The sequence below is a fragment of the Macaca mulatta genome, chromosome 12, assembly GCF_049350105.2.
Source record: "Macaca mulatta isolate MMU2019108-1 chromosome 12, T2T-MMU8v2.0, whole genome shotgun sequence".
Classification (NCBI taxonomy): Eukaryota; Metazoa; Chordata; class Mammalia; order Primates; family Cercopithecidae; genus Macaca; species Macaca mulatta.
In genome coordinates this window covers 45,276,975-45,291,409 of record NC_133417.1, presented here as the reverse complement: position 1 = coordinate 45,291,409, position 14,435 = coordinate 45,276,975, and the positions used below count along the sequence as shown (strand labels likewise).

The following is a 14,435-nucleotide window of genomic DNA, read 5'->3' as shown; positions in this document are numbered from 1 at the left end:
CTGCATATATGTCTTCTTTTGAGAAGTGTGTTCATATCCTTTGCCCACTTTTTGATGGGGTTGATTTTCTTGTAAATTTGTTTAAGTTATTTATAGATGCTGGATATTAGCCCTTTGTCAGATGGGTAGGTTGCAAAAGTTTTCTACCATTCTGTAGGTTGTGTGTTCGCTCTGATGGTAGTTATTTTATTTTATTTTATTTTTTTCTGTGCAGAACCTCTTTAGTTTAATTAGATCCCATCCAAGGAAAACTACAAACCACTGGTCAACAAAGTAAAAGAGGACACAAACAAATAAAAGAACATCCCTACTCATGGATGGGAAGAATCACTTTGTTTTTTTAATGTATTTGAGTCTGAATTCTATAAGTTGCATTTTAAAGTAAAGCGTAAGAACCACCACCAATAACTTACCCACTCCTTTAGCTGATTTGTTTTAATAGTCTGAGACTGGAAGCACTTCACTGTCCATCTCTAGTATGGATGATAAGGAGTTTATCTGAGTACATGAAAGGGAAATGTGTTCTAGATTGTGTATTGAGGCTTATAATTTTATCATTTTAATGTTATTTAATTCATAATTTTGTTACTCCAGAATCTTGCTATTCAGTGTGTTTCATAGACAAAAGGCAATATTATTGCCAGCCAGCTCGTTAGAAACCCAGACCTACTGAATCTCAATTTCCATTATAGCAAAATTCCCAAATGACTTATATGTATGCACATTAAGGTTTGATGGAGCACTGTTTTAGCTATAAATAGTTCAATATTATAGTTTTAATACATATGATTTAAACTTTAAATAAATTCTTATTACATGCTTTCTGATTCTAGCTGATATACATGTAAGTTACATTTGTTGTAAATAGCGCTAGATCAGGAGTAGAAGCACACTTCTTTTATATTGGCTGTGCCATTTAATGATAGTGAAAATGTATTAAGTTCCTAAATTTCCAAAAGTTTTTATTTCACCATCTGTAAAGTGAAAGGCTAGTTAATACTTTTCCTGGTACTCAGTGGAATTGTTTAAAGGTTCATGTGAGATGGCCCATAATTAATATTCAAACTCTATACACATATGAAACATTATGATAACCAATGAGTTTGTGAGTGGGCAGTGGCCAGGATTTAGAAAGAGCAGCTAATCACAGATCGATTATGAATAAGAGCTCCTTAGGGAGAAACACAAGATGACAACCGTAGAATTGTAATAATAACCATATATTTTGTTGCTTTATAGCAGAAATACAGGGTGGAGAAGAGAGGATGTGTCCTAAATGAAAGGACAACTGTCCAAAGTGCTGGGATTACAGGCATGAGCCACCATGCCCGGCCAATTTTGATTTTTTGAAAACTGATTTGTGTTGACTTTGCTTGGATGGTCCAATCGGTTTCTTCCTAATTAGCTCACAGTGAAAGCATGAACAATAACAACATAAAACAAGACCAAAAAATAGATTTTCCTTAGCACTTGCCTTCAATTTTTCCTAAGGATGCTTCTTAGTAACTGAATTAAGGAAACATTATATGCCATGGACTTGTCATGGCAGTCAGGACATTGCGAGGGATGTCTTCATGGAAATCTACAATGCAAACTCTGGTTCTTTCCATTACAGATAAAAAGACTTGTGGACCTCATGAATTCCAGTGTAAAAACAACAACTGTATTCCAGATCACTGGCGGTGTGATAGCCAAAATGACTGCAGTGATAACTCAGATGAAGAAAACTGTAGTAAGTAACTCTTCCTAATAATGTTATGAGCTTGACAGCCCATTCCATAAGCAGGATGGCAATTTTTAATTCTGTTAAGGTATAAATTTGAACCTATCTGTCTTATGGCTCACATTTTTATACATATATTCACATTTGGATGAGAATATTCAGACTACATTGACCTGAATCTCAAATGGTAGAATTATCGAAATACTTATCCTGAGAGTTATTTTGTTACAGTTCTCACAATTGGTAGGAAACTATCATGAGGTTTAATGCAAACCCTTAGTAGGCAATGAAGGAAACCGTTGATGCAAGTTCACACAATGAGCTGAATGATGTGGAGTCACTGTAAAACATCTCATTCTTTAACAAATGGTAGTCATTTCATTTCAGTCTCAAATCCTTTTACACTACAAATTCACCCATGAGCATATTTCAGTGAAATATCACTTATTCTCTCTAGGGTAGTCAACACCTTATATATTCAGGATGCATTTCTCTGAAAATAGAATAACACTATTGTTACCATCTGTCTTCTCCATTTTTATATAATACATTTAAAAATAATAATTATCCCAAAATTTTACTTTCTGAAGAGTATGGCAGTTATATAAAATTGTGACAGTATCTCCAGATTGTAGCATTTATTTCAGAATATATATATATATACTGAAATACATATACTGAGACCTTAAATACTGAGACCAAAAAATACGTATGTATTTTTTGAGACAAGGTCTCACTCTGTTGCTCAGGCTGGAGAGCAGTGGCATGATCACGACTTACTGTAGCCTTGATCTCCCAGGATCAGGTGTTCCTCCCACCTCAGCCTTCCAGCTGCGACTATGGAAGCATGCCACCACACCTGGCTAGTTTTCTTTTCTTTATAATTTGTAAAGATGGGATCTTGCCATGTTGTCCAGGCTGATCGCTAACTCTTGGGCCCAGGCGATAAACCCCGGCCTCCCAATGTGTGCGGATTAAAGGCGTGAGCTGGCCACATTCGGTCTGAGTATATTTCTTATTGGCACTTTTATACACTGTCATTTAAACAAAGAAAGCTATACAAGCATGTTTAAAATAACATAATAATCAAATTCCATTTATTAAATATTTATGTCTGGTACTTCCAAGAAGACTTAATGCAGATTAATAATGATAGTGTCTATTCTTGCAGACATCTCATTGGACTAAGAGCATTCATTTCCCCAGAGGCAGAAGACTAAATCTACATAGGAATACGTTATATGAAAGCATATAATTAGTAGAGTGAAAGCCTGAATAAACCACTCAGATATTTGGCTTGCAAAGTACCAACTAATGTTTTGGATAACTTTCACAACTTAATCTGACCTGTCTTTGGGAATGAAGTATATTAAGCATGAAATCTCTGGATTATTGTGATTATAGAATATCCTGCATATAGAAACTTTTATAACTCCCTCTTTACATACATATCTTCTAACAGGTCATAGTCTTTAGAAAGATAAAGAGCACTGCAGAGAGTCAATAGAGTTTTAGATTTCTCTAAACACCAGTTTTTAAAAACTATGTATGGAAGTTCTCTGATCCACTTACTGATTAAAGTAAAATTCTGATGGGGTGGAGCTGGTAGGGATAGAAGCATAAATACAAAAAATCCCCCCACAATTATGCATATACTTTCTGCTTATTTATGAACCAGAACTTAAGTGTACAAATGTCTACTTAGATTTTTTCTTGATATATTTGGTGTTAATCATCAATAAGGTAACTGAGAGCAAATGCCTTATAATGGAAGGATGTTGAAAGCAGAAGAGGGTGGATGAGAGGCCAACTCTGAAGACATGTCTTGGAGAACTTTTATTCAGGGGGTGGTTGAATCTATGTGAGAAGTTAGCCTACTTTTATAATAAGAAAAACAGGAGAAGAAGGAAGGGCTCACCTGCTTCTGAGTCTGCTGGGTTTTTCTAAGTGGCTGAATATCATTGTACTGACATCTAAAAGTCAGCCTTTGGCACAAAAAAGCAAGGAGAAAGAACATTGACTCTTACTCTCGCTTGTCACTGTGGAAACTCAGTGATAAATCACTGTAGCCACAGTGTCCTTAAGAAAAAGTGAGGGAAGTGGTTGCAGTATCAAGCATTTCAGTATAAAATACCCAATTATGTGTGGTTCTCTTTTAGTGTCTGTTCACTCTGAGCTTGTTGACTAAGGCAAGTCATATTGATGAAGTTGCAGAGGAGAGATGACAGTGAACAAGAATGAAGCATTTTACAGTTGTAATATGGAAGAGTAGTAGGCATATATGGGACAAGTATAAGAGTATGTTCACATTTTACACATGTAAGAGGAGTGTCAGAGTATGTTAGGGCAAATATGAAAGTATATTCACATGTTTTGAACATGTAAGAGTATGTAAGAGGTTGGATCCAGGGGTCTAGATAATTGAATAGGATTTCAAGAGGCTATTTTGAATAGGCCAGAAGAAATGGGAAGCTTTCGACATTGACAATAGTTCTACATAGGCAGAAATTTAGTCAATAAAGAATGAGAAAATAATTCAGTTATATATTTGGGGAGCACCAAAATATTAGTCACATTGAAACAAGCCTTAGAAGAAAATACTATTGCTGTACTAAAATCTATCAAGATATTTACAGTTGTTGTCTATTAAAATAATTGTAAACACAGACACACACACACACACACATGCACATCGCTGTCCTAAAATATTAGGTCTGTGGTATATGTTGTCCTGTTTTCTAAATAGTATTGATCAATGTTATGCACTTTGATTCATGTTTGGCAGTTATTGTTAGCTATTATTAAGTAGTGAAACATATCACAGACATATAAATCAACCTAGATCATCATGTGTCGCTTAACAGTGGGGATGCATTTTGAGAAATTTGTCGCTAGACAATTTTGTCATTGTGTGAACAGCATCAAGTGTACTTACACAAACATAGATGGTACAGACTACTACACACCTAAACTATATGGTTCAGCTAATTGCTTGTAGGCTACAAACCTATACAGCATGTTACTGTACTGAATACTATAGGGAATTGTAACACAATGATATGTATTTGCCTATCTAAACATTAAAAAATTATAATTTATGACACCACCACTGTATGTTGTTGGAAACGTTATTATGTAACACAAAACTGTAGCTGAAAAATAACAGCAACATAATTTAGAGTCACTTTTGGTCTTCTTTGTTTATGAATCTGATTTCATGCATTTACTTTTTAAATTGTGTTGGAGATAGTCCACTGATAGAGATGGGAAGAGTTCAAATAGTAGTGGGGCAATTAACTGCCAACTACATTTTAAACTTAATATGCTTTCTATATTTTTATATTTACATAGGATAATTAGTTCATTGTCATTTTATCATCCTCTGCTTATCATTTCCCTCGTTAAGTGTTCAGCAGGGACACTGCTTGAACAATTTTTTCTGCTCTTCAAAACAAGAAAATCTCATTGTCATTGGAGTTATTTTGTAATCTGGATCAGAAGTTTGGAAATAATTGAGAAATCTCAACATCTATACTATCTTTAGCAACAAAAAATAAAATACGTCATATATGCCATATACATTACTGATTTACAAAATAAATAACTTTATATCCTTACATTATTAAGAAGTAACTAAAAATCCAATCGATTTTAAAATAACAAGTAATTTAAAATTTAGGTTTACATAGACAAGCTGCTTCTACCTTATTTGAATTTCTAGTGCTTTCACACTGAATTTCTATCAGAAGATTATTTGTATAGAGTGTAAGTTATACTAATTGTATTCTAAAAATTCTTGTCAAATGCTAACATTGACATTCATATAACTTTTGAATTTATCACCAAGAGTTTTTAAGATAGTAGAGAAACTGAAGTCCAAGTCTTTCTGCTCTGCCATTTACTCTATGGTGTTGAAAGCCACTTTTATTTCCAGAACATGATTTTCTTCAGTTTTGTGTAAAATGAATTCCAAAGCTCTTTTCAATTCTGTGGCTGTATGTTTTTGCCTCCATCAGTAATCAGTATTGAAGTAAATAATCAGTCTATATGATGCCCCTGTATTTTGTTCTATTTTCTTTTTTTTTGAGAGGGAGTCTCACTTTGTTGCCCAGGGTGGAGTATAGTGGTGCTGGTGCAATCTTGACTCACTGCAACCTCCATCTCCTGGGTTCAAGTGATTCTCCTGCCTCAGCTCCCAAGTAGCTGGAAATACAGGTGTGCGTGGTGGTGCCCAGCTAATTTTTGTATTTTTAGTGGAGAAGGGGTTTCACCATGTTGGCCAGACTGGTCTCAAACTCCTGACCTCAGGTTATCTGCCCACCTCAACCTCCCAAAATGTTGGGATTACAGGCTTGAGCCACCGCACTTGGCCCTTTATATTTTATTCTTATTGAAGAATCCCAATTAGCCTTCTGAAACATGGAAAGCATACCCTGCAAAAGCTTCTTGGTTGCCAATCTGGCTTGTCTAGATGAGGTTTATGGAAAACCTGGCTAATTGTTCACATGTGGAGTTCCTCATCTACTCTTGGTCCAGGAATATAGGTAATATCAGAGAAAAATTAGCATGAAAATAGCATTTTAGAAATACAGGGGAAAATGCCACATCCAATTTTATTTTTCAGATGGGTTAGCTTTTACTACAGTCATTTTATTGTTGTTCTTCTCTTTCACAAGAAAAATAGTATCATGATAAAGTCTGAAAATTGGTCTTTTACTTTATCCAAAAAAGATCAAAGGTAAGATAAGCAATAAGGAAAAATTCCTTAGGACTTTCCGTGATAACTAAATTACATTTCCCTCAAGAGATTTTCTTTTTGAGCTATCTAGTGGCAAAAGATTCTGAGGTATATGAATGATGGTTAGAAATAGACTCAGTACCTTATTCCTTGATGGTATTTGTATATGTATAAAAAATTCATGATTATTATTCAGAAGTAGATTCGCTGGCATTTTAAAAAACATGATAGAAACATGTGGAATTTCCACTTTCCCTGGAAAAGCTTTTCCCAGCAAATCTCTCAGCCTCTCTACTGCCATTTTGAAGCAGAATAATTAATAATGTTAGGACAAAGTCTCTAGAAAATGAGCATTCTGTGGAACTCTTGGGTAAATGCTTTCAACTACTGGCTTGATAACTTTTTTAACCTACATCAACAACTTTCAACTCTTTGTATAGCAAAGTGTGTCAAGGCCTGTGAAGCCTTTGCTGTTTAGCATATGATGAGCACACTTACTTTTAAATAGGATAAAGGCAAATTAGAACATTAGAGGAAGAATTAGTCCCATTCTACAACTCCCAATTCTATGAAATTAGATGTTTCTTCTCCTGTTTTTAAACATGTAAGTACGATATATTTTAAATTTACACTTTCTTTATTCTTTTCATTAAAACAATTTTGGCTGTTATTTTCCGTTGTTAAATAAATTGAACATATTTCACTATAATTTATTTCCTCTGAGAATAAAACTGCATGTGTCTGCAACCAGGAGGGCAAAATGGCTTCAGTATGGAATGATGATAAGAGCATATGAGTTTTCTCTTGTTTTTATTAATAAAATAGATATTGCTAGCCATGTGCCTTAGATAAGTCACTTGACTTCCCAGGCCTTTAATGTTAATCTCTGTAATATGTGGACACTTATTTTTTCCTCAGTTGTATGGGAAGCAATGATATAGCCTACTAGGAAAAAGTACAGGCCCTGGTATCAGGTTGTCTTGATTCAAGTACAATTAATAGCTCTTCTGCACGCTCAGTGATTTGAAGTACGTTACTTATTATCTCTGTGCCTCAATTTACGCATCTAAAACGGGGTGCAAGTATAGCACATTCCTTAGAGAGTTGTTATAAAAATTCATTGGTGAGTTAATTCAAGTACGTTTCATTAACTTTACCTAGTACTTAACAAGAAATAAGCAATTGGTAGAGGATAATTATTATTATTGTTATAATAAATAATATTAGTATTAATAGTTATTTTTAAGATGAAAGCATAATCCATGTGAATACCTTTTAAAAGCAAAAAGGGAAATTTCTTTTGTCACATCTACTAAACAAAGGAGTGTAGGGACATGAGAAGATTATCCATTTAAGGGCATTTTCCCATTCTATCAAATGGCACCTTGTCTTATACCTTGAAGGTCTTGTTTTAAACTAAACTAAGTAGCAGAGTAAAATGAAATGCTTGCTGTCACACACTGCTTTTTCTATAGTTTTTCCAGTCCAACGTTCTGAAAGGGTTTCTTTTCTTTCTTTTTTCTTTTTCTTTTTTTTTTTTTTTTTAGGCAGAATCTTGCTTTATTGTCCAGGCTGGAGTGCAGTGGCACGATCTTAGCTTACTGCAGCCTGTGTCTCCCAGATTCAAGCAATTATCCCACCTCAGCCTCCCAAGTAGCTGGGATTACAGGTGCCTACCACCAAGTCAGGCTAATTTTTGTATCTTTAGTAGAGTCGGGTTTTGCCATATTGGCCAGGCTGGTCTTGAATTCCTGACCTTAACTGATCTGCCTGCCTCGGCCTCCCAAGAGCTGGGGTTACAGGCATGAGCCACTGTGCCTGCCTCTGAAAGGGTTTCTTTATATAGAAATGTAGGAGCCCCCATGATACCAAACCATCAAGATGTTACTCTCTATGTAGAAACCAAGGGATCGTGTAGAGCAAAATCCAAATACAGACTGATTCACTCACAATCTTTGTGCAGAAAATCAGGCATCATATGGATATTCCTTAAACTTAATGTCTGTTAGTTATTGCTTCTTGACCCAGTAAGAATATTATTATGTGTGATAGAGCTGCAAATACAAGGAATGAATAGAGAAAACAAGAAGTCTTTCATCATGTAAGATATCAGTCCTGTTTAGAGAACATAAATGAAAAAAGAGATGATATCCAGCAGTCATATTGGTTACTTGTACGAATGAATTTCTAAAATCCTACTTCATTTTCCAGATGAAACATATTCCAATAGGAATTAAGCCAAGTAGTAAGTCATTAGTATTTGGCTTATGCCTTATGTGGAATATGGGACAGCATAATTAAATCAATAACTGCTAAATTATCTAAATTGACAGGCAAGTGATATAGGGCACAATAAACAATGGCATAAACAAGTGCAGTTTTTAAAGAAGAATCTTACAAACTAGCTTTGTGTAATATTATCCCTATATACTCTTCTTGTTCCAGGAACTCCAGATTTTCTGGGAACAAAATTGAATAATTAGAATGTTTTTAGAATACATAATAAAAAGTCAAATACAAAGGCTAGACTAACTGCCCAGTTAATAATAAGCAGTCCCATAGGTACAGAGAGTCACAAAATGTCATACTTACTTAAAGTAAATATGTAGAATGACATAGAACTCCAACAACTAAAAAGGATCATTGTTATAGTATGACAATAGGTACATTTTCAGGCTTTTAATTTTACTTTGCTAATTTATTTTTATTAAACAGTAGAACATTTATCTTTGATCCAACTTGTTTTGGTCATGCCATTTTGTACTCATGATTTTAAAATAAATTTGAAAAATTATTATATTATGTACCATAGATACTTCATGAGACTTTTCCTAAACAATATGTTGGTTCTGTTTGACTAACCTCTTTTTTATTTCTTTAATGCTACTTCATGTCATATGTCATATAAATTTTACAATGCCCTTGCATATAATAGAATAACCCTGTGCTGTTTTTCTGTCCCCAGAGCCACAGACATGTACATTGAAAGATTTCCTCTGTGCCAATGGGGACTGTGTTTCTTCAAGGTTCTGGTGTGATGGAGATTTTGACTGTGCAGATGGCTCTGATGAGGTAGGCATTTTTGTAAAATCAAAAAGAAAGCAGTTATTTAGAATCACATTTGTAATTATTATTACTCAGTCCAGTAAGTGCGGCAAGGACAGCTCAGAAATACACTTTACTCCTGACACACTGAGATAAGTATTATATCCGTGTGCTGGGCTGCACATCCCCAGCACAGGGAATAGCTCTTGTGCTGCTATTGACAGTTAATTTTATAGTCTGTTTTACCTCAACTGGTGAATAGCTGGGTTGGGAATAGGATGTTTGAAAACCCTATTCCCTATAGCTGATGCCCCTGCCATCTGTGAATTAGTTCATAAATTTACTGCAGTATTTATAGTCAGGACTAATATTTTTATGCATTTTAAACAGTTTCTTCTCCCCAGTCTCTTTCTTCAATAGTTATAGTCTTACAGACATCGATGTGGGTCATCAATTTTCATGAAACCACAGGTTGAGCTTTGCTTCCGTGATGAATCACAATCCATTTATAATAAGGCCTATGTACACACAGCTTTAAGTGAAAAAGTTTACAATTTCTGTGGAAAATTCTATGAACTTAGTCTGTGCTAACATTTATGATACTTCATATGATTTGTTATTTATGAATTTATGTCCTTATGTTTCAGATATTAATTACTCCATGATGCTTTAAAAATAATAAACAACCCATGATTACATATATTTTTCTCAGTCAAATCTAAAAGGAACCCAGCTCTGATATCCCAGTATCAGTGATTTCACATAGATAATATCAGAAACACAAGGTTTGCGCAATCAATTCCAGTAAGAAGTGAAGGAAAAAGAGTTCTGGCCGGGCGTGGTGGCTCACACCTGTAATCCCAGCACTTTGGGAGGCTGAGGCGGGCGGATCATGAGATCAGGAGGTCGAGACCATCCTGGCCAACATGGTGAAACCCCGTCTCTACTAAAATACAAAAAAATTAGCTGGGCATGATGGTGCACGCCTATAGTCCCAGCTAATTGGGAGACTGAGGGAGGGGAATCGCTTGAACCTGGGAGGCAGAGATTGCAGCGAGCTGAGATCGTGCCACTGCACTCCAGCATGGTGACAGAGCGAGACTCCACCTCAAAAAAATAAAAAAATATATATTGTTCCACAGCATACATCATGTATCCTGTATTGCAATGATTCCCTAAAGCTCTGCTGCTCTGGTTGAGAAGCATATGTACTCACCTCTTATTAATGCCCTCCCACTGACCATAGACTTGGCCAGAGGATTTTTGCTGCAGCTCTGGAGGTTTCTGTGTTTCAGTTCCCAATTCCCTAGATATCCACTGATTTCCTGCCTCTGGGGGAGACACTACAGGTTTCTGCTCTTTACAGAATTTATGCAAACTAGGTCTCTTCCCACCCTGAGGCATTCCCTATAGAACTGGACAATTCTCCCTTCTCTCACCTTTTTGAAAAGTCACAATAACCACATTCAACAGCCTATATTTTGAAAACAAACACGTGTAATTTCTCACCTGAGGGCTAGCAAAACCTAAGTCTCAAGGATGAGAAGGTCACTCAAGAGAAAAAGTTGAAAAATACAGCGCTTCTAGTCATAGAGCTCTTCACAAAATAAAAGTCAAACCATTTTTTTTTTTAACACAAAGGAGAGTTACATTTTTTTACATTTACCAGCCACATATTTACCTAACATTCATACATTTGAAAATTACATTAAACTTTTCTAAGGCAGAAAAACACACTTTAATTAAACTCATCCATGAAAATATCTTGGCTTTGGTTTTATTTAATATGTAGAACCAATCTGGGTAATATGTAAAACATCAAGAGGTGGGGATATATTGCTTAAGGCTTATATATTTATCTTGAATCATATTCACAAGATGTGCAAAGTGTTTATACAGAATCGAATACTACTTCTTTAAAATCTTATTCATGTAAAAGTAGATAACCTTATTACCATGTCTCTCATCCCATAAGTTGGTGAACACAGTGATTTGATGGTTAAATATATATCCATATATCCAGACATTTGCATGATAAGGCTCAGAAGAAATGAAATTTATTGTAGTAAAGTCATTTTTCTCTATATTTATAGATGTTTAGTGCAGTCTATATGTAATGAAGTAGCTAACACTATTGGTAGTTGATTTCTATCTTTTTTTTTTACCATCTAGACAAAAAAAAGACTGAACAAATGGCTAGAAAGCAGAATTACACACAGAATACTCTCACATTAAGAATAAAAATTGAGAGAATTGTGAAGATAAGTTTCTGTATGAATGAAACTGATAATATTAGCTTGTTAATAACAAAAAAATAAGAAGTTTAAAAAGTTGGTTCAATCTAATTGTATAGCAAGTATTTATCTCTGTGGTACACACAAAGAATGATTATTTAAAGTGATTTTAAATTATAATATTTTTCCTCTACATTTAGCATAATAGGTTGTAAGAACAAAAAAGCAAAGAAATCTTAAACTGCATTCATAGACTTACCGTTAATAATAATAGTGGTTCTGCTAATTTGAAACATGTAGGGAAGTTCAAATGCTTATTTATGTCAATGTCATTAGAACTCAAAATTTAAAAGTAAAAGAAAGGAGATATAAATGTAGAAACAAAAAGTTAAGTAAAAATCCTCTCTTATTAAATCCGAAAGTATCTTTATAAGATCTTGATTAATCTTTCTCTTTCTAAAAATATGTGATTTCTACTTCTGCCAGTGAAAAGTCCTAGAACCGATTATAAACCAATGGTAATGACTATCCTGAAATTCACCAAGTGGTCTCTAAATACCATTTTCCAATTAAAGGAAAGAAGACTCCTTTGAGATATGCCTAATTTTAGGTCTGAGAAAATAAATGGACAAGATGAGCTGCTAACATCTGAGATTATTAAGAGAGTGTACAAAGTGCACAAGAACAAACTTAAAGGAACTTCCACTGACAAAAGGGACAATTTGAGCATTAGAAAGAAAAATGACTGGAAGGGATTAAAACCCACACATACACACACATACACACACACAATGTATAAAAATCAATGAGTTCACAACAATATTTTAAAAAGCAAAAGCTCATTAGTCACTTTGGAGGTTGCAAAGGTAACAACATTTTTAGGATGCAATTAGTCAAATTCAGAATGTGAACTATTCTATAGTATAACTGACCTGTTTTCTTCAAGTAGTAAATGGTGTTTTAAAAAACTGAAGAATGAGAAATAGTTATACATTAAAGAAACTTTAATTCAAGGTATAGATCTCTTTTGAGTCCTTACGTTACCAAACAGTATTTTATATAGCTAAGTGACACACCCGTGCCATTGGTCATTGAGCTGTTTTACTTAAATGAGCCCACTTGCAGAGATAATAATTCATTACTTCTAAAAATGTTTACTGGATAGTTATTATAATCATGTGACAGTATTAGATACTTGGTTCACAGACAGGCATGATCTTTATCCCAGTAGAGCTGGGATAAAGTTATATGAGATGTTAATTTATATTTGTTTTCTACATTTGCTAGTTTATTAATTTATTAATTCACTCAGCAGTTTGTATTGAATGTTTACTACGTCCCAGGCACTAACAGTATGGAGAATACAGTGGTGAATAAAACACATGACATCTCTTTCTTATGACATTCTCTAATGTCTTTCACGTCATTTGCTATTATGTAGCTTACTCCAGATATCCCACATTTCCGATTATCCTTACATATAAAAAGCTTTTTCTTAAGTAGTTCCATTTCTACTTAAACTGTCGTCACAAAGAGAAAATTTCAGAAATTTAGAAAGTGAACTCTCCTTACATGGGGATGAAACTGGGAAGAAGCAGCAAGTAGTAGTTCAACGTGCTTTACTTGCTAGGAGTTCCATAAACCATGAGATTGTTACACTTTCTGTGGAAGAAGCAGACAAGTACATTTTGGCAAAAATAGAAATTCTCTAACAACAGAAAACATCATCCCAGTGAGACACTTCATTAGAGTAGTCCATTTCAACCAGAGTGTTCAGACCCAGGAAAGGTGATTTCTAGTGACTCCATTTCATTCATCTCATAGGCAGATCCTCAAAGGTAAATTTGCCATCTTGTTTGACTTCCACATAAAATCTGTATATGGACTAGCAGAAATGTAAAGGTTGACAGTTCATTTCATAGTGCTTTAGGGAACAATACCGGAAAAGAAGAGAAGGAGAATTACAAACAACTAAACTGTAAAAGGACTGGTACAAAGGAAAAGAGATGGAGAGAGGCGAAAGAAGGAACACCAGGGGAAGCTTTGCCAATGCAAAACAGATTTGTCTTAGGATTTTTGTGTGTTTTGCATTCCATATCCCTAGCCTTCTTCTCCCTCTAGCCAATAAACTGGATGTAGTTTCTTAGAATTAATTTTTGAAAAAAATAATTGTTTTTAAACAAGATGTGGCTACATTGCCTAGACTGGAGTGCAGTGGTATTCATGTGTGCCTATCATAGCACACAACAGCCTCAAATTCCTGGACTCAAGCAATCCCTGCCTCAGCCTCTTGAGTGGCTGGGGCTATTGTGCCAGCTAGAAGTAATTCTTTAACCCTTTTATTATCTCACAATCTTCATTATCACCTACAATTATTAAAATTCCATTACCCCATAACTGTCTACTGAATAATTGTACTCTCAGAGTAACTTAATTAGCATGATGAAGCCATGAAATTTGTGTTCTTTTTTTTCCATTTTTTGTTTTATTATGACACACAGGGACAAATCAAAGTGGAAAATTGTTATTATTCTGTTATTTAGTCATGGGCTTAAAATATTAGCATCTGAGCCACTTTTATACAGTAGACATGGTTCCTACACTTCTGGGTTACTACGCATAAGTTGTCTAGTCTTTTAGTTTGTAAACATTTTTCTAAAAATGCAATTTTAATTACATCTGTGTTGTTTTTGAC

General features: G+C 34.7%; 1 protein-coding gene across 1 annotated transcript in view; it reads left to right on the top strand.

Moving 5' to 3' along the window:
* LRP1B (LDL receptor related protein 1B) overlaps positions 1 to 14,435 on the top strand; it is a 374,764-nt gene that overhangs the window by 215,259 nt on the left and 145,070 nt on the right. The window contains exons 26-27 of the mRNA XM_077956546.1: positions 1,616 to 1,732; positions 9,427 to 9,533. Coding sequence (XP_077812672.1) covers positions 1,616 to 1,732; positions 9,427 to 9,533 — 224 coding nt within the window. The remainder of the gene's footprint in view (positions 1 to 1,615; positions 1,733 to 9,426; positions 9,534 to 14,435) is intronic.